Below are 18,697 nucleotides of genomic sequence, written 5' to 3' on the forward strand. Positions count from 1 at the left end.
ACTTGCAGCTACCCAGACTGCTGCCAGAAGTCAACATAAAACACGTGCAAATCACAGTGAAGATCAACTTATGCAACTTATAAATGGTTAATGTTTAGGGAATTATCAGTGACACAGGCAAGCACAGGACGTTTCCAAAAGACTCCAGACTAGAGAAAAAGTCTTCATCAGACAAGACATGGGCCTTAGCATCCCTCCAAATAAGGTCCGCAGGCAACACAGCTGCAGAGATCAGGGCTCAAACAGCAGGGAGACAGGATAACAGAAAGCAGCACTGATACAGCTCCATCTAACCAAACCCCCCCGTGTCCTGGAGACACACACTCACATCCTACCTCATAAAGCCCAGGAACATGAGGAGAACGAGGCTGACGAGCCACCCTGCAGTTGCAAACGCCTTTGGCATGGTTAGGGCTCCTGTCCCAACAATGAGGTTGAACATGTAAACCAGACCAACCTGCAATCATCCACACAATGCAACGTGAATTTACAGCTGTGCCAGAGATCATCCACATCACCTCACAAACAACTTAAATAGAGAGCAGTCGCTGTGAGCAAGTTAAGTGTGAGCCCATGTTAGAGGTAAACACAGGAGGACGCTGATAACCACAGAGAACAAAGCAAGTTACAGCACATATTTGTGAAACTGATACCCCTCTGTTTTTCTAATTCTTTAAGTACTTTTCTACCTTTCAAAGTTAGAAAGCACACGAGCTTTTCGTTTGTTTTCAGACCCATTGCCTTTTACCAGAAGAGTTCTACAGCACGGTTTTGGGTCTCTCCCTATTTTCTGACCTCAGTCTAACTAATTATGGCTACACACAAAAGTTCCCTTTCAGAATGCCTTATTCTCCATTATTCTTAGGACACACTCAAGCAGAACTATAATTTATAGCTTGCTTGTCATTTTACCAGCAAGCTGATCAGCACACTCTGAAAAAGGTAACGTGCTTCTGGAAAGGAAAGTATTTCACCATCCCTAGCAAGCATTTTTCTTCTAGTCAGGAGCAAAAACATAACTGTGTACCTGGAGAAGACATCTCAGACTAAATTTAGCTGAAATCAGGATCAAGAAATGCCCCAACATTTGTTGGTTTGTTGTTGCTTTAAATATAGGAGGAAACTCCAGAGCAAAGAGTTAAAGAGCTGCATTTGAGCGCATTTTTTTGAGTGTGGAGAAATGAACATTGGGAGAACTATTTCCTAGAAATCCTGCAAGAGCTCCTGTCCTACATTTACTAACAGTACAGCAGAGCCATCTTTCAGTGGTTCTCCCAGGATAAAAATCAGCCATCACAGCTTATCAGAAAGTCCTTTTCATTCAGCCAGCACAGCTGTCATTCCCTAAGCACAGCTCCTGCTCAAGTGCCCAGGGCTGTGACTTACATCACTGAAGGACTCTAAAATAAAACACTCAGGTGCTTCTGACTTTGGTCAAGTAGGCAGAGATGGGAATGCTGTGTACATGGAGTAGCTGGGCATCTTCAGGGAAAAATGAGAGTGCTCCACACTTTGAGATGGGATTCTGTGCGATTCCTGGAACACTAACAGGATCAAAGAGTTGGTGACATCCTCCCTTAGGAGCCCAGATGTCCCAGTTACTGTCTTGTTCTCTGTTCTCCCAGTTGTGGCCTACTTCTGTAGCCTAAACTCCAGTCACTCTAAATTCAATCATTAATATAAAGATGAACGTTTTAGAGTATTTGAAAGCCAACGATGTTGATTTCAGTACTAGTTCTATATTTAGCAGTCTGCGAGTTCATGTCAGCAGGGGAAAATGTGTTTGCAAGCACTCATCTAAGAGCTGACACTACATGAACACTTGTGGCTATGGAAATCATGTTTCTGGCAACATAGCAAAGGAGTAACTGGTTGTGTGTATTCACAGGACATCACACAGCAGAAATATCGTGTCTGATTATTTTAAGTGAAGGGGATTAAAGTGACTGAAAGAACAGTTACAAATAGGTAGAATTCAGTAATCTGATGCACATCAAACAAACCCAAAGCTCACACAAACCCAGCATCATTTCCACGCGACAGCTTCCCCTTTTAAGGAAGCTTCACGTGACAACGTGCGCTGATGGAAGCGGAGTACGAGAGCAGCAGGCAGAAGAACACAGAGATATCGGCACAGAGCTGCTCTCAACGCATTTCAAAACGTATCTCAGCACACAGCAGCCCTCGGGGTCCAGGACGCGTCTGCGCTCTTATTTTCAGGCAGCCCGCAGCACTGAGGCCGCACGCAGGGCAGCGGTGAGCCCCGAGCCCGGTACTCACATACGGAGAGTAGAGCTCTCCCGTATCCGTGATGCCGCCGGCCATGGCGAGACAGCTGGGAGAACCGCAGAAACGAGGGCGGCGTTTTCAACCTCTGCTATCGTTAACCTGGGAAAACCACAACGCGGCGTCAGCTCAGCCGAAAGAGCGGCACTCGAGCCGGCCTCGGCCACGCGGGGCTCGGGGCGCTCCGCCCGCATCGAGCCGCTCCGAGGCACGGAGTCGAGCCGCACTACGGGCGGGGCGGCGCTCCGGGAACCGCGGCTCCCAAAGCAGCGGCTCCGGGGAACCCGGCGGGATCCCGAGCGGCACCGGCCAAGCGCAGCCCTCCCCGCCGTCCTCACAGCAACGGCCACGCGCCCCTCCTGGCAGAGCAGCGCCCTGCGGCACGAGCAGAGGACGGCGAGGTTGGCACAGCGGCACAGCGGCACAGCGGCACAGCCGCCCCGCGAGCCCCGACCCACCCCGGTACCTCAGCAGCCACAGCTCCCGCCCCCACCGGGCTCTTACGGCGCACGCGCGGCCCGCCGGGCGCTCCTTCCGCACACGTGACCGGCCAGCTTCCAATGGGGAGAGAGGGGTGTAAGCAGCTCGCCTGCAATTGGGGGATGAGGTGCGGTCACGTGCTCGCCGAGCGGACGCGGCGATGACGACGAGGAAGGAAGTGGAGTTCGTGCGCATGCGTGCGGTAGCGGTCGGCAGCTGTCCGCGTCGGCACAGCGCCCCCCTGGGCCCCGCCGTGCCGCGACACCGACAGGGCGCTGCGCTCGCAGGGAGGCGGCTCTGAGGGCATCGCTACGAGCCGCGCTCTGTCCGTTACGAGTCCGTGCCGCCGAGCCGCCTTCCAGAGCGCTCCTCCTGCCCTGGGCCGCCCGGCGATGGCAGCGGGGCCATGAGGATCAACCAGAGCACCGCGCTGCAGGGCGGGAAGGTGACGCTGGTGCCGTACGGCCCGGCACACGTGGCCCGGTACGCGGCTCTCGCCCTGCTGCTCTGCGCCGTCCGGCTTCGCTTCTGCGCTGCGGGAAGATGGCCGCTCTGCAGCGCGCGTCCCTCGCCGCTCCGTGTCCGGATGTCCGCTCGCTGATGCCGTTCCCTGCCGAGGACGGCTGGGCGAGGAGAGGCGCTGTGCGGGCGGGCTGTGTGCAGTTGCTCAGGTGTCAGCAGAGCGGTGATGCTGTATGAAATCAGTATGAGATGCGGTGGGACTTGGTGCTGCTGGGTCCGTGCTCTTGGCTCAGGCTCGCGTTACGGCGCTCTTCAGACAAAGCTGCAGGATCAGCAGACGTTGCTGAATGTCCAAGGGGAACGCCCATCCCTGTTTTATATTAAAAAGAGATTTGCAGATGCTTTTAAGGTGCTGTGGATGTCAGGCTGGCATTTCTAGACCAGCTTGCTGACAGGTGACGGGCAGATCCTCGGAGCACTTGTGGAAATCTGACCGCAGTACCGTCATTAAGCCTGGTTCTGGGTCTCTTTTCAGGTACCATGAGTGGATGCAGTCAGAGGAGCTGCAGCGCCTGACCGCCTCAGAACCACTGAGCCTGGAGCAGGAGTACGAGATGCAGCGCAGCTGGAGGGATGATGCAGACAGTGAGGGTCTTAAATGTTCTCTGAGGGCGGGTGGAAGGGCTGACAGGGACCCTTTCAGTGCTGGAAGGGACACGCAGTGGGCTGGGAGTGCCTGCTGAGTGGGCTTTGCCAGCAACCAGAGCACAGGCTGGCTTTCTGTTCAGCAGACAGCTTTGCCTTAGTGCTGCAGCACATTGGCTCACTCTGTTAATCTTTACAGTTTCTGTATTTTGTGGGTTCCTTCATTTTCAGTATTTGGAGTGAATAATGGCAGTTTAAAGCAAGGGGAGCACAGCTGTGGTGACTTTCTAGGGAGGCCAGGGCATATTTATAGCCAATATATGCTCAGTGAGTCAGAGAACATCCAGGGCTGTTGGTGTCCTCCTCCTGTGGTTTTTCAAAGATAACTGATTTGCTTTACACAGCATTATCTGATAAGCTGCTGCACAGTCACCACTCCCCAGTTCTGACTGTCACAAAATCATGGAAGGGAGTTGTGTTTTTCCCTGAGAAACAGAATGGCTTTATAATTACCTGGTTGAGATGTGTTGTCGGAATTGGTTCCCTGGCTGCGTTACAGGTAATGAATCACTGCCCATAAAAGCCTCGTAGAAGTACAGTGAGCAGCAAAATACCGAGGCTGGTGAAGATCTCAGCCTGGAACGTTTGTCTCAGCTGGCATTAAAAGCCCTGCTGAAAGCAGCAGTTTGACTGGTGAATCACTAAGTCTTGATGTCTTGTGCACCAAACAATTCTTTGCCCAGACTTGCTGCAGAAAGAGAAAGCAATGAGACCTCCGTCAGGGAATGAGGATTTCCATGCTCTTTCCATGCTTGTTTCTAGTCTTAGTGCCTGCATAAGCAGTGATTTCTAGTGATTTCCATTTCTAGCGATGGGAGTCGGTGTGCTGGAGACGGAAAGTTCAGCTGTTACCACTTCCTCATGGTTAACACATAGAAACTGCTGTCACTTTGTCCATTGCACGGCTTTACTTTCAGCCTTCAGTACTGTGTAAGTAACTCTTAACATGCCCTAAAAAAGTGTTTTTGTTCTCCCCAGAGTGCACCTTCATCGTGCTGGACGCAGAGCGGTGGTCGCAGGCGCGTGGGGATGAGGAGTGCATGGTGGGGGACGTCAATCTCTTCCTCACTGACACTGAGGATCCAACTTTGGGCGAGATTGAAATAATGATTGCAGGTGAGGTTTTGCTTGCTGCCTCGGGTCTTTGTCACCTTGGCTAAAGGCAGCTACAGACAGATCATAGAATCACAGATATTATTGCAATGTTTTGTTCTCATTGCATTACCTTGACTGTTCAGCCCTGAATGGCATTCATTGCTGCTCTGGGTCACGGTATTTTCTGAAAAGCATCCAGCACAGATGCTTTGTCTTGTGTAACGGGATGCTGACTTCTGCAGCTCTGTCTTTCAGAACCCAGCTATCGTGGCAGAGGATTTGGCAAGGAGGCGACTCTGATGATGATGTCCTATGGTAAGGATGGCTCAAGGCAAGGATAAAGTTGTGCTGTGGTCAGGAGGCGCAAACTCCTGGTGATGTACACAGGGTATTAAGAGGAGTATCTGCCTTAGAAGTTGCAGCCCTGTGTCTTTGTAGATATGGCAGCCAAGCAGGTAACAGTAATTTTTGTCTTTCTGGTTTCTTTTGTAGGAGTGACAGACCTAGGCATCACCAAATTTGAGGCTAAGATTGGTCAGGAAAATGAAGCCAGCATCTGCATGTTCAAAAAGCTTCATTTTAAGGAGGTGTGATGACAGCCTAGCTTCTAACCCCAATGTGAGCAGTGTTTGTTCTATGGTTGGGACGGAGCTCTATTTCTTCTGTGTGGGACAGGTTTCTGTGAACAGTGTTTTCCAAGAGGTGACGCTGAGGCTGGATGTCAGTGACCAAGAGAAACAGTGGCTCCTGGACCAGACAAAGCATGTGAAGAAGAAAAGCTACATTGAAGAGAAGCTGCCAGCTGGGGTGCAGGAAACTGACAGAGCCAGGTTTCAGGGAAAGGTTGGACCTTGTGAGGTCTGACTGTGAATGACAGGGCTGCACTTGACTGTTTTGATCTGTTTCCTTTGTCATCTTGTCACTTTTCCACTTTGTTGCAACAGCTGAGAACACTGCCTGAAGTTTGGACCTGGAGAACAGCCGCTAATTCACAGACTGGATTAGGAACAACTCCGTGACTTTAACATTGGGATCCAATGGGATCACCAGCAGTTAATTGATTCCTGGCACAACCAGTTTCTGGACAAGCAGCAACCCGTGTTCCCACTTCCTCTGCCCTCAGAGCAAGATTTGTCACTGTTGCAGAGGAAGCCTGAGTGCTCAGGTAGCTCCGTCTGTTCTCTATTAAATAGTGATTAAAAAATAAAAATCTCAGGTGCCTCTGAAAGCAGTCTGGGAGCAGTGGGGCTTTCTTTGGTGAAAATCTAGCTGGAAGTTAAAGAAGACTACAGCAACTCTTTGAACCCCTTTTAATGGGGTGTGGGCTGAGCACGATCAGAGGGAAGGCGCTGGTTCACCTCTCAGCTCTGGAGGATGATCCAGAGGGGATGGGGAATCAGTGAGGAGCACCTGAGTGCTGTGCTCAGCTGAAACAGGGCCAGGAAATCATTCTTAGAAGCAAAGATGACAGTCCAGGGAGATGGCACAGCCCTTCTGAGCCCACCTGATGGCCACTGATTGAACATAGGAGTACAAAGAGGAGTTGTCAAACTATTAACATGATTAAAATCGCTAATACAAGTCAAGCGAGAGCCGTGCTCAGTCTCTGTGATCTCTACAGAAGGGAACTGGCAGCTGCAGGAGGCTTTTGAGACAAAATCTCTTGCTCAGTTCAGAACTGCTTTGGCGCGCTGATGGCTGTTATGTGTGTGGACCTGGAGACCTCAGGCCATCAGCAAAACGATGCTTAATCTCTTGGGTCTGCTGTTAGCGCAGCAAGAAGAAGAAAGATACCTGAAAGAAGGCAGAATGGTGACTTCCCTCCTTCAGGCGGCTCAGGACTTCCTCTGCAGGGCCCGGAGCAGCCTGCTGCTCTCCAGTGAGCTGAGGGTGAGGCAGCACTGCTACTGGAGCAGACACCTTCAGGGGAAGTCAGCCTGTGATACTTCGGAGGCCTGTTCCCAAAGAAGAGGTGCTTGTCTGGCTAGCACTGGACAGACTTTTAATGCATTTATTTAACCTGACCTTTCCTGCCCCACTCAGCATGCTTTCCACAGCAGGGAAGCTGAAAGAAAAGGTAAGGAGGTTAACTGCTGCTCCTGGGTGCTTTCCCACTGTAACAGCAGCCAGAGAGGCTAATTTTAGACCAGAAATGATTTGTTCCAGGTATAAGGTATCAGATAATGACACCCCTGTGCAAATCTGAAGGCTATTATCTGGTAGACTCTACAGTTTTTAGTGTTACTTTGTGAGTATTTTTAGGACCTGTGAGTTGTAGTTTCCCACTTTTAGTTCATTCAAATAAAATCGTCCTGTGACTAATGTTAAAACCAAGTGCAGGAACCAAGCGTGTGTCATCGTATTTTAAACCACAAGTATTTAACGTTGATTTTGTTGTAGCAAAAGCTTTGTGCAGTGATAAAGAAAAGAGCAGCTTCACTTCCAGCTGAGATTAAAGTTATAAGGTCTATTAATCCTCCTGCTCTTCTTCCCTTGCTGCAGGCAGGGATGGATTCACAGAATCCCCCTGGGCAGTGTTGGCAGCATTTGTGTACTACCAGCTTGCAAGGTGCTGCAGCATCGCTGGGTTTCTAACCAAGGGGTTGGGGTCACGGAAGCAGCACGCGCTGCTCCAGCACAAAGCACACCCCCAGGCCTCGGCTTACAGGGACACACACCTCTGTGCAGATGCAGGTGGTGAAATTGAGCAGTGCTCCTAAAGCCCAGCGTGTGCTGTGCGTGAGGCAGGAGGGCTGGGCGCTGTCACAGCCATTCCCCAGGCTTGGAAGAAGGATCAAAGATGACTTTACCTCCAGCAGAGCGCAGCGTCAGCACTTCTTTGACTCCTGCAGGTTCCTGACGCCAGGTGGGGGCTGAGGGCTATTTTGTTCAAGAGCTGGGAGGACAAAGTCCTCTGTGGTAAGTGCGTGCGGGGAATGGGTGCTGATGCTGGAAAGCACGGCAGCTCCACCCCGTGTGACTGCTGTGGGGTTTGGTGATGGTCACAGGACCTGCTGATGAGCTCCTAGCCTACCCTAGGCACTCCTCACTGCTGCCAGCACGCAGCCCTACCAGCACAGCGGCTGTCCAGGCTCCTTCAGTGCTCCCATCCCAGTGCACCAGGAATGCATCCCTGGGGGTTCACATCCATCTCCACCTGGAAGCTGCTTTTCTGGCCCTCACCCAGCTCTGGAGCAGCAGCAACAACTGGAAGAGGCAGGATAAGAGACCAGTCTTGTCCTCCCGTTAACCAGCCCAACCTGGAACAGAGCAGCTCAAGGGTTTTCTCATCCTGTTTCATATGAGAGCCTTGCTTTGAGGGCCGCAGTCCCACATACCCTGAGGACACAGGGTGCTGCTCCGGCTGCACCAGTGCAGTGGTTGCTCGGCATCAGCCAGCACTGCATTCGGCATCCCTGGTGTCCAGGCAACGCCAGGGCACTCCCTGCCTCCCCGGCAGCCGGGAAAAGCCTTCACCTTGGCAACCCAAAACAACATCAGGTCTGTCCCGGAAACCCCTTGAGGGAGGGTGGCTCAACACATCCACACCGCAGCGCTCGGGATTGCCCAGTGAGCCACGCTCCTGCTGGCAGGGAAGGATCCGTTCCCCCACGCTCCTCCGCTGCAGCAGGAGGGCTTAGCGCAGAGCTGCATAAGCCGTCCCAGTACACAGGGCTTAAAAATAGCTGTATGAGCCCAGCATGGCGGGCACCGCAGCCTCACAGCCTTCAGCTGCAGGCTCCATCCTGCACAGAAGGGGTCGGCCCCTGCCTCCGGGCTGCCAAAGCACTCAGAGGCCCCACTCGGGACAGGCAGCGCCCTGCCCGCCTCCAGCCTGCTCTCAGAAGGCAGCCCCGGTGCTCGGGCTCAGCCCACACCTCAGTGGGGCAGTGGGGGCAGTTTGGGCTTGGGGCAGCCCCCAGCAACGCTGCCTCCCTCCAGCCCAGCCAGCAGCCACGTCCCTACGCTGGGCAGATTAGAGCAGGCACACGGTAGCCTGGAACCACCCCCTCTGTGGGATTAAAGCCCTTTAATCCTCCCAAGGCATTAAGTCGCACTGGGACCAGCCCAGCCTTCTCCATTACTCCATCCAGCACCAAACCAGACCCTGTGTCAGCTCACTACGGCTCAACTCCTCCAGGGGTTCATTCAAACAGACTCAGACTCCAGGTGTCTGCCCACAGCCAGGACTCAGTGTGCACAGCCACTTTCACAAGGGGTGACGCCCTGCAGCCCCTGCGCCCAGGTCCCCCTGGCACTGTGCCGTGGGATCCACAGCTCCGCAAGGATTTGGCCTCCAGCTGGACATGTGAAGTCGGGAAGATTTATTCCAGTAAAGAATTTCTCTTCAGCTTGACAATACAACACCTGATTGCAAAACACAGAAACAAAACATCCACGGGAAGAATTTTCCACAAAATACATTAAAAAAAAAAAAAAACAAACCATGTGATTGGAAAACCTCTCATTTTGGACAAAGACGACAGTCTATTGAGAACCCTTTGAACTAAGCAGTGTAGAATGCAAACCGTGATTGGCTTTGTCTCCGGGAGAAGCAGCAGCACAGGGGGTGATTATTGCTTGCTGTGCTGGTTCCAGACACCTCTCCTCTCCCAGAACAACCCTGGGGCAGGGCCTGTGGGATGCCCAAGTGCCTCCAAGGGCAGCTCCAGGGGCACAGGAATGAAGGGATGGGGTCATCGTGGACGGACACTGCAAGGTCAAGAGTGCCAACCCCAGGAGGAATTGCTGCGGCATAGGGCTTGGTGAAAGTCACCAAAAGCCTCAAGAAAGGGAGATTATCACGGGGTGAAACAGAAGTGGGTTTTGGGATGAGAGAAGAAGAGCTGGCAGAGGAGATGAGAAGCACTGGGCATCGAACCCGGCCACTCCGAGTCACCAAACCTCCCCACAGCTCCACACACAGCCGGGCACACAAAGCTTCACGCCAGGGCTGGAGGAGACCGAGGGCACCATCACCGTCCTCAGCAGGGATGCTCTCTGACCCCGAGCCCCGTCCTCCCTGTCAGGGTGGTGGGGACGAAGGGGATGGGGGAGAGCCGGTGTCCCTGCCGCAGGGCGGATTCACAGGTTGCTGAACAGTTCGTTTTTCTTGCTCCAGTCCATCTGGGGAGCCCGCTTGCTGGTGCGCTTCTGGTGCGCCCGCTCCTTGGCCACGGCCAGCGGGATGTCGAGGTCCAGCAGGGAGCTGGGCGCAGAGCTGCGCTTGTCCCCTTCCTGCATATCGGGCTGTGGAGAGAGAGAGAGCTCAGCCTCGGCGTGGGGGCTTTGCCCACCCCCCCCTCCTCAGCCGTTATCCCCAGCCCTACCTCACTGTGGGTCTCGCTGCCTTCGGGGGTCGTGGCCAGCGCAGGGCTGGGAGGTCTCTCTGACACAGAGTTCAGCCGCGGCTCTCTGCCGTTTTCCTGGGGGCAGCAGAGCAGGAAGAGGGGCTGAGGTTTGGGAACCATCCCCGGGGCTGCCGCCGTCCCTCCTGGCAGCTGTCAGATCCTTCCTCCCTGCATGTAATCCGCTGAGAGCTCCGTGCTAATAAACACCTCCTGCGTTGCCCATGCAGGGTTGGGAGGATTAAACCTGACTTCCCAGCTGCAGCAGCAGCAGGAGGGCTGTGGGATGGAATGTTGCTTCCCTGAAGCATGAGGGCTCCTTCCTGGCCAGGCAGCATCGTGCAAGCAAAGCAAACCCCTTCCTGGGGGCCACAATCTCCCACTCCCCTTCCCAGCATGGGAGCCTCATCCCTGGCCCACGGGTCACCCAACCGCCTACAGGCAAAGGATAAAGGGGCACCCAAACCTATAGGCTCCTACAGACCATAGGCGGGATTCAGAAGGGACAAAAAAAGGAATTTATCTCACCTTCTCTATATCACCATTGGCAGTGGGTTCTGGCAAGGGACCTGCAGAGAGGACATGGTGTCAGGTGGGGGGCAGGCTCACACCAGGGCCATGGGGCACGACAGCTCTGGGGCGGCCAGTGAGGGCCGCATCCTGCCAGCAATAGAGGTAGGGAGGGAGCCAAGGTCGAGCCAAGGCTGGAGCTGAGCGAAGGACACCCACACACCCTCTGTTCACTCCCTGAGCCATAAGTCCTGTCAAAGTGTAACCCGCAGAGCCATAAACCCTGCCCAGCACACACCCCACAGCCACGTGCCAGCTGCAGGCCAGGCAGGAAGGTGCCAGCCAGTCCCCCATCCCTGCACAAGGGGACACCCCACACCCGGCTCCAGGGATGGCACCGGACCCACCTGCCAGGTGCGCCTCCGAGGGCAGCACCCTGCACTTCTTGAAGAACTCATCGGCCAACATGCCCACCACCAGCAGTTTGGTCTCGTCGCCACCCGCCTTGATGGCCGCCACCACATCTGCGTGCTGTTTGCCCTCCACGGACGTCCCATTCACCTGTGGGCATCACAGTGACAGGGGACATGCCTCAGCCCAGCACCGGCTGCAGCCCCCCACGGATGTCCGGAGACGTGCGGGGATTAGCAGCAAAACCTCATTAAAAGCAGATTTTCTCAGAGTGATTAGCACAGGGCTCTATGGGGAGCGGGGCAGCGCCAGGGGCTGGGTGGCACGGGGCGGCCGTCCCCAGCGTGGTGAGCACTGGCGGCCCAGGAGCCGCACAGCCACCGCACGCCCTCACATCTGCGCCCTGCCGCCCCGGGACAGCGGTGCTCCATCGCTGACAGAGGCTGATGTGCAGAGCGGGGCTCAGCCCGGCTGCACCCAGGGGTGGAGCAGCTCTGCTCTGAGTCACCACCAGCACTCAGAGCAGGGGATCCCCCGGGGGAGCAACGCCCGGGCGCTGCCCGCCCATCCCGTATCTCAGGGACACGCCATACCTCCGGCCTGCCCCCGACCCCATCACCCACCTCAACAATGCGGTCCTGGGCGCGCAGCCCCGCGGCCTCGGCTGGTGAGTTGGGGTCCACAGCGCGCACATACTGCCCCGGGCGGCTCTTGTCACTGTGCAGGTTGAAGCCGTAGCCGTTGGGGCCCTTCTTGATGTGGCACAGCCGGGGACGCAGCTCCTGCAAGGGCACAGCGAAGGGACGGCCATGAGATGGCTGCTCTCAGACCCACCCCACTATGGCACAGGGCTGCAGATCCATGTGGGCCGGGCACGGAGACCAGAACAGCCAGCGAGCCATGGCCCCAGCTAATTAGGCACAGGGCACGGTAATTGCAGCGTTCCATTAAGGAAGCCTGTCATTATGCACATCCTCAGACAGGGCTCTTCCTTTCGGGATTAAGATTGCCCGGTGAAGGTGGAGGAGGAAGCAGCCTGGACGGAGGGCAGGCACCCACCTCCACCCCATGCGGGAGTCGCGGGCCAGAGGTCCTGCATACAAAAAGACTGCATCACCCCCTGCCTGGGGGCGGCACCAAAGGGACCCCGGCACTCACAGAGCAGCACCCACATGGAGCACTCCAACCTATAGCTGCAGCAAACCAGGACCTGCGGAGCAGAGCAGCAGCACGTGGGTCATTCACCTCCTGGAGGCACCACCCTGGCCTGACTCGATGGCCAGCTGATCCACATTTGTAGAATCATGGGATCATTAAGGTTGGAAAAGACCTCTAAGATAACAAATCCAACCCAACCCCTCCCCACTGAGCGCATCCCTCAGTGCTGGGAACCCCACAGCGCTCCCCTGCTCCCTGAGCATTGCTGCTCTATGGGGAAATTGTTCCTCATGCCCAACCTGAGTCTCCTGGCACAATGTAGAGCCATCACCTCTCATCCTACCGAGATAATAGATATATAATGACCCTGTCTTAATCGTTAGCTCCTGATCACTGGGAGGGATTTTCCAATGGCCAAGCCACAATGGAGTTCTTAAAATATCCCTCACCAAGGGGTTTCATCGCTTATTATTCCCTTTATCTGTCCTACTTCAGAACCCAAACCAGCCCCAGGGACAGGCAGGAATACCCCCTCATGCATGCTCCGTGCTGCTCCTTGCCCACAGCACCTCCACATCATGCTACGAAATTCCCTTGGCCAGCCCTGATCCTTGGGGCTGGCACCAAGGACAGACACAAGGCGCTGGTGAGGGTGACATATTGGCAGCAGCCTGATAAGCACAGCCTGTGTGACAGCCCCACAGCTGTTATCAGCCCCATCCCTGTTGCACAGTACTGTGGGGTCAAGGCTCACCAGGTTAGCACAGCTCACCAACACCCAGCTGGGGACCAAAGGTGACAACAGGATGTGCCAGCAGCCAGCTGTGCCCACGTGCTGGCCGGCAGCTGCCCAGTGCGTCCCCTGCCCTCTGCATGGGACTGCAACACACCAGCGTGGCTGCTGCGTGGTCCAGGTGGTTCGTGGTGTACTTAATCCCAAAGCCGAGCCCAAAAAGCAGAGCTGGCAGAGCCTGGAGGGAGCAGAGCTGCAGCACATCGGGTTCCATCCGTGGCTGCAGGAGCACCTCCAAGCAGAGGTCCCTTGTGCAGAGAGACCGAGGCCTTCCATGCACAGGAACAGGCTGCCCTGGGGCGAGGGTTCTGAGAAGATCTCCCCCCCACCTGAGGGATAGGAGACACCCGCAGTGCCCACAGCTCCCAGCGCAGTAACGACACCTGCAGAGCAGCAGCCGCAGCCCCAGCTTGCAGGAAGCTCCCCGCAGCCCTGTGAGCAGCAACAAGCTGCAGGCAGCCCACAGCAGCCACCTTCTGAGCTTTGCTCAGAAAGAAACATGGGCTGCGAGGACAGCCAGGCCAGCAAATTCACACGGGTCCTGAAATCTGGCACACGCACCGGGGCCCCATACAAAGGGGATGCAAAGCAGCCTCTTGCGGCATCCCTGTCACGTAGCGCCGGGCTGGAGCTGCTTTTCATGCAGCCCACTCCTGCTCCCAAGCACAGTTGGCTCGAGAAGAAATTTAATTCATTTCCCAGTTCAACTCCCTGCACAATGCACCCAGCTGCCCCCACGACACTCCAAGCCACACCCGGGGGGCTCGGATGGGTTTTGCAGGGGAGCAGGCACTGCATTCAGCATCTGAGCACTACAGTGCACCGGGCACAGCTGGCACTGGGCAGCAGGAGCCGTGCCGTGGTGGAAGCAGCACCAGGCAGCTGCACGGAGCTGTCTCAAAACACTCCCATGCAGCTGAAGCCTCCGGAAACACAGTGTGGGGCGAGGGAGGGGGGAAGGAAACACAGCAGGCTGCCGCCACCCACAGTCAAACGCAGGGGACGGTCCCGTGCGGTGCAAAGCCCTCCAGCAGCGGGGCTGAAGTTGCGTTCAGCCACCTGGTGCCACTGCCAGGGCTCTAACACCACTCCTGCTATGGGGGGGAGGGGGTGTGCGTTCATGGGTGCTCCGAAGCTCCCCACTTCCCGCTGGGGTGGCATCCAGCTGCAGGGCAGGGAGCCGTGGCGACGCTGCCCGGTTTGGGGGGGGTCGTATCCTGCCTGAGGCGTTAAACGCTCGGAGCAGAGCAGCACAGAGCAGGAAGGCTGACAGCCGGCCGCTGGCAGCACGCGTCTACAAGCCTGCATGCAAATAAAGGCGAGCCCTGCCCCACAAAGCAAACAGGACTCTGACACACACAGACCTCCTGTGCTCCCTGCCGGCACCGATCCTGGGAGAATCCCCACAAAGAGGAGGAAGGGCGCAGCCCAGGGGCACAATTCCCTCCGCTCGGTGGCACCGCTCCCAGCGCGCTGTCCTGGCACGGCCGCTCCGGGTTTCCCCAGGCTGGGAACAACCAGCCCCAGCCCCACGGCTTCCGGCTACCTGTTGAGAAACCACCCGGGCGGCAGGCGGGTGAGCAGCAGTATCAGCCCATGTCAGCAGCGTCACCGACTTCCTGCTCCTGTACCGACAAACTGTCAGCGGTAACCGCACGGTAACCGTCCCACCCGCACACGGAGCTGCGCGGCCCCGCGGCAGGGCAGGGCGCTCCCCCGGCCGCATCAGCCGCGGCCCCATGAATTCTTCCAGCTCACGGAGCGACCTGCGCACAGCACAGAAGGACTCGGTGGCCGGAGGAGACGCCGGCACTGTGGCGCACGGAGGATGCCGGGGGAGCAGAGCCTGCTCGTTCCCACACAGCGCGCCCTGCCTTGTGACCCCAGATGGGGCGACGAGCACCGCTGTGGCCGCCAGACCCCACCGACGGCCCACGGGAGCGATGCTTTCACGCGTCCTACAGCAAGGGAAGAGTCAGCATCGGGTGACAGCAACACCTCACCCTGCCGGAGGGCAGCTCAGCACCAAAGTCCATCCGGAACTCAGCACCAACCCCGCAGCAGTGCCACCACGTCGGCACCACGGGCGGGTTCCAGGAGCCGAGCACGGCTCTGTGTCACAGCTTCCCAGGAAGCGCCTCGGTCGCAACAACAAATACTTGTTTTCACCGAGCAAACAAAAAGCGGCATTATCCGCGGCAGCCCCAAGCGTCCCTTCGAAACTGCTGCGGGCAGGAAAGGTCAGCTGGGTCTCCATTCCTCACCCCTCTGCATCGCTCTGTTTGTGCAACCGCTGACTCCTACGTGCTGCTCCAGGCCGACATTCTGAAACCGTGTCGGTCCGCACCGAAGGGCTCTGTGCTCCCCTTCCCCATCGCGCGGCTGAGGCCGCGCAGCTCAGGGCACGAGGAGCAGCCACAGCACAACACCTCCCCTTGCCAAACGCTTTTTGCATTTTAGAGGCGGTTAACGCCAAAAGCCTCGGGGCAACCCGGCACCTGCTCTCAGGAGGTGAAGACGCAGCAGGGCTGGGGCTGGAACTCACAACTCCCGGAGCAAAACCAAACCGAGCTCCCAAAGCACAGATGATGACACAGGGGACGGACCGGGCAGCACCCCGCGCCCACGAGTCGCCATCAGCCTCCCCCCCCCCCCTCGCACCCCCCGCGCGCCTGACCCCGTTTCGCTCCTCCTGCAACACAAAGACGGAGCAGGAGGGGCACGACCCGACGTGCTGCGACTGGAGCAGGGAGGAGAGCACCGGGGGCACCGTCCCGGGACCGCCCGGCCCTGCAGGACAGCAAAGGCCGCCCGTACCGCCCCGCACTCACCCGCTCCTCGGGTTCTCCGCTCCGCTCCGCCGCCGGGGGTTCCGCCGCCGGCACCTCCCGCTGCGCTTCGCCGTCGGGGTCACTGTGGGTCTTGGGCGGCTGCTCCTCGGGTTGGGGCTGCACCACGAGCAGGCGCACAGCCCCTGCGGCGGCACGGATCCGTTCCACCACCTGCTGGTGGCTCTCCCGCTCCACGTTCGTTCCGTCCACCTCCAGCAGCCGGTCCCCGGCACGCAGCCCCGAGCGCTCGGCCGGCGAGCCCGCCTCCACCAGCCGGATGAACTGGCCCGGCTTGCCTTTCTCGCCGTGCAAGTGGAAGCCGTACCCGTCCGGGCCCTTCTCCAGGCAGCACAGCCGCGGCGCGGCGGGGCCCGGCGGAGCGCTGCTCATGGCGGCGTCGCCTCCCGGCCCGCACCCCTCCGTCTGAGGCCGCCCGCGCCCGGCGGCGGCTTTTAGAGCGCGAGGCGGGGCCCGAGGAGCCGCCGTCCAATTCGAGAGGGAGGGGGCGGGCCCTGAGCAGAACAGGGCGGGGTTATGCAAATAACAGACGGCTTGACGCGTTGTTATGCAAATAGAGGCTGGGCGGGGTTTTGGAAACGCGGCCCCGACGGCGCGGGCACCGCGGGGGCAGCGGAGCCGCAACGTTCCCGCGGGTCGCCCCGCGTCCCCCCGCCCCGCCCAGCATCGCTAACGCCGCTGCCGCGCCTCGCGGTTTCTCCAAAGCCGGTGCCGAAAGCGTGCGGGGAGCTACAAAACGCACCGAGCGGATGGGAGAGCCGAGCGCGGGTGGGGAAGCAGCGCGGGGGGCCGAGCGCTCCGGGATCGCTGCGCGGCGGAAGCGGGAGCGCGGCCCGACCGCTCCGAGCGGCCCCGGCCCGGCCCGGCACCGACTGCGGGCGCCGCTGGGGCTGCTGGCGCGGGCCGGGAGCCGGGGAAACCCCGGGACTGCGGCTCAGTCCGCAAGCAGAAGCGGCGGGAGGTCACGGGAGGTCGCGGCAGTGCGAAGCGCGGGGCTGCGGGGTCGGGCGGGGCGAGCCGGGGCTGCGGGCGCTGCGAGCGGGGAGGGCGGTGCTGCCCTCGGTGTTTTCCCGCCGGCCGGAGGGCTGCGGGGCGGTTGGCGTCGCGATGAGCCGCGTCCGAACCGAGCGGGGGGCAGCGGGGGCATCCATAGCGAGCCCCGACCGCAGCACGTGGCAGGGGACTGGGAAGCGGTGGGCGGAACGGGGGGGTGAGGGGGGGTCAGCCGCTGCCTCCGCTCCGCTGAGCATTCACCCCGCTGCCGCTCAGCCCTGAGAAACGCAGCCGAGACGAATCCCACGGCGGCAGCAGACGCTTGCGGAGAAAACCAGGGCGAGTCCGTGGCATCGCGCAGCCGTCAGCCCGGCGCGGCCCCTTGGGCTGCAGAGAAACGCTCCCGTTTCGTTCGGAGAGGGGAGGGAGGGTGCGCTTTTGGGGAACGCTCCTCTCATTCAGGAAACAAACCCCGGCCCCGATAGGGGTGGTTGCAGCGTGGGGCTGCGATAAGGAACGAACGCAGCAGAAAAGGAAACAGACAGCGCTGCTTTTGAGTCCCGCTCGGACTCCATCTGCGCCCGGCAGAGCACGGCCGAATCCTGGCAGGAGCCTGCAGAGCTCCTGCAGCGCTGGGAGAGCCCGGGCTGAGGGGTGGGAAACAGCGCAGAGCCAACGGCTGCTTGTGCTGAAGCTCTCCAGCATTTTTTGCAGACATCAGCCGAGAGGCAGCAGCAATGCCATTGGTGGGAAGACAGAGTTATTTGGGGAATGCTGGACTCCGCACTATGAGAGCAGCAGGGGAGGAGGTTGGTTTTAATTTAACAGGCCGTGTTTATTCTTCCCCTCTCACCTTTGGACTGTCTGAAATGCGCAGCCAAGCGCTGGGAGGAGGAGGGGGCTGTGGGCTCTTCCCCCGCTGCATGCCCCACATCCCACTCCCTGCCGTGCTGTACAGCCTCCCACGTGGAGGGCCCGGGGCAGGGATTTCTCACGCAGAGAAAAACCAGGCAGATGCAAAGCCTTGAAAATATCCAGCTTTAATCTGTACACTTGCAAAGAAAGATCCGAGGGGAGCGCAGGGGTGAACGGGGCTGCAGGGCAGGGAGGGTCCTCGTGGGGATGGATGTGCCCGATTAACCCCAAGTGCATCAGAGTTGTGCCCTCTGCAGCTGCCCTTGGCATCTTGAGCAGCACACCCGAATATTCCCTGTCTCCGCGCCCTGTGCAGCACAGCGCCCGAGGGTGCGACCCGTGGGCCGCTTCAGCCCCATCCGGAAAGAAGAAAGCTTTCCCCTCAAAGGGAAGTAAATAACAATAGAAAAGCTTCAGCTGCAAGAGGGGGAAAGCAAAGCTTTTCCAAAGTGCTACGTGTACTGGAAGTGCCCTCGGCGATCACCGGGTGCTCCGGGGCTGTCTGCATGTTGTGGTGCCAACTGCAGCGGGGCGGACAGGCAGGGACACCGCAGCACGTGGTGGTGAGGGGCGCCGCTCAGCGAGCGGCTCTGCAGAGGGCAGCGGGGCGGATCAGGGCCTGTGTGGCCGAGGAGTGCAGCATGGAGTGCACAGCAGCGGAGGAGCCAGGCGCCGGGTCTGCATCCTGCACC

At 58.1% G+C, this 18,697-nt stretch overlaps 3 protein-coding genes across 3 annotated transcripts in view; 1 reads left to right on the top strand and 2 right to left on the bottom strand.

Moving 5' to 3' along the window:
• Positions 1-2,325, bottom strand: part of TMEM104 (transmembrane protein 104) — a gene marked incomplete at both ends in the record, with an annotated part of 37,299 nt that extends 34,974 nt beyond the window's left edge. Inside the window, 2 exons of the mRNA XM_079544389.1 lie at positions 336-457; positions 2,281-2,325. Coding sequence (XP_079400515.1) covers positions 336-457; positions 2,281-2,325 — 167 coding nt within the window. The remainder of the gene's footprint in view (positions 1-335; positions 458-2,280) is intronic.
• An 847-nt stretch (positions 2,326-3,172) lies between these two features.
• On the top strand, positions 3,173-5,892 carry NAT9 (N-acetyltransferase 9; the record flags this gene model as incomplete). Its single annotated transcript, XM_079544240.1, has 6 exons — positions 3,173-3,249; positions 3,764-3,873; positions 4,912-5,049; positions 5,284-5,343; positions 5,521-5,615; positions 5,704-5,892. The coding sequence occupies 6 exons, from the start codon at positions 3,173-3,175 to the stop codon at positions 5,890-5,892; spliced, it is 669 nt and encodes a 222-aa protein (XP_079400366.1).
• Positions 5,893-10,113: 4,221 nt separating this feature from the next.
• Positions 10,114-16,469, bottom strand: NHERF1 (NHERF family PDZ scaffold protein 1; the record flags this gene model as incomplete). The annotated part of the gene is made up of 6 exons (XM_079544177.1): positions 10,114-10,278; positions 10,359-10,454; positions 10,905-10,945; positions 11,294-11,447; positions 11,921-12,079; positions 16,080-16,469. The coding sequence occupies 6 exons, from the start codon at positions 16,467-16,469 to the stop codon at positions 10,114-10,116; spliced, it is 1,005 nt and encodes a 334-aa protein (XP_079400303.1).
• Positions 16,470-18,697: the final 2,228 nt, after the last annotated feature.

The sequence above is a fragment of the Tetrao urogallus genome (genome assembly GCF_951394365.1).
Source record: "Tetrao urogallus genome assembly, chromosome: 18".
Classification (NCBI taxonomy): domain Eukaryota; kingdom Metazoa; phylum Chordata; class Aves; order Galliformes; family Phasianidae; genus Tetrao; species Tetrao urogallus.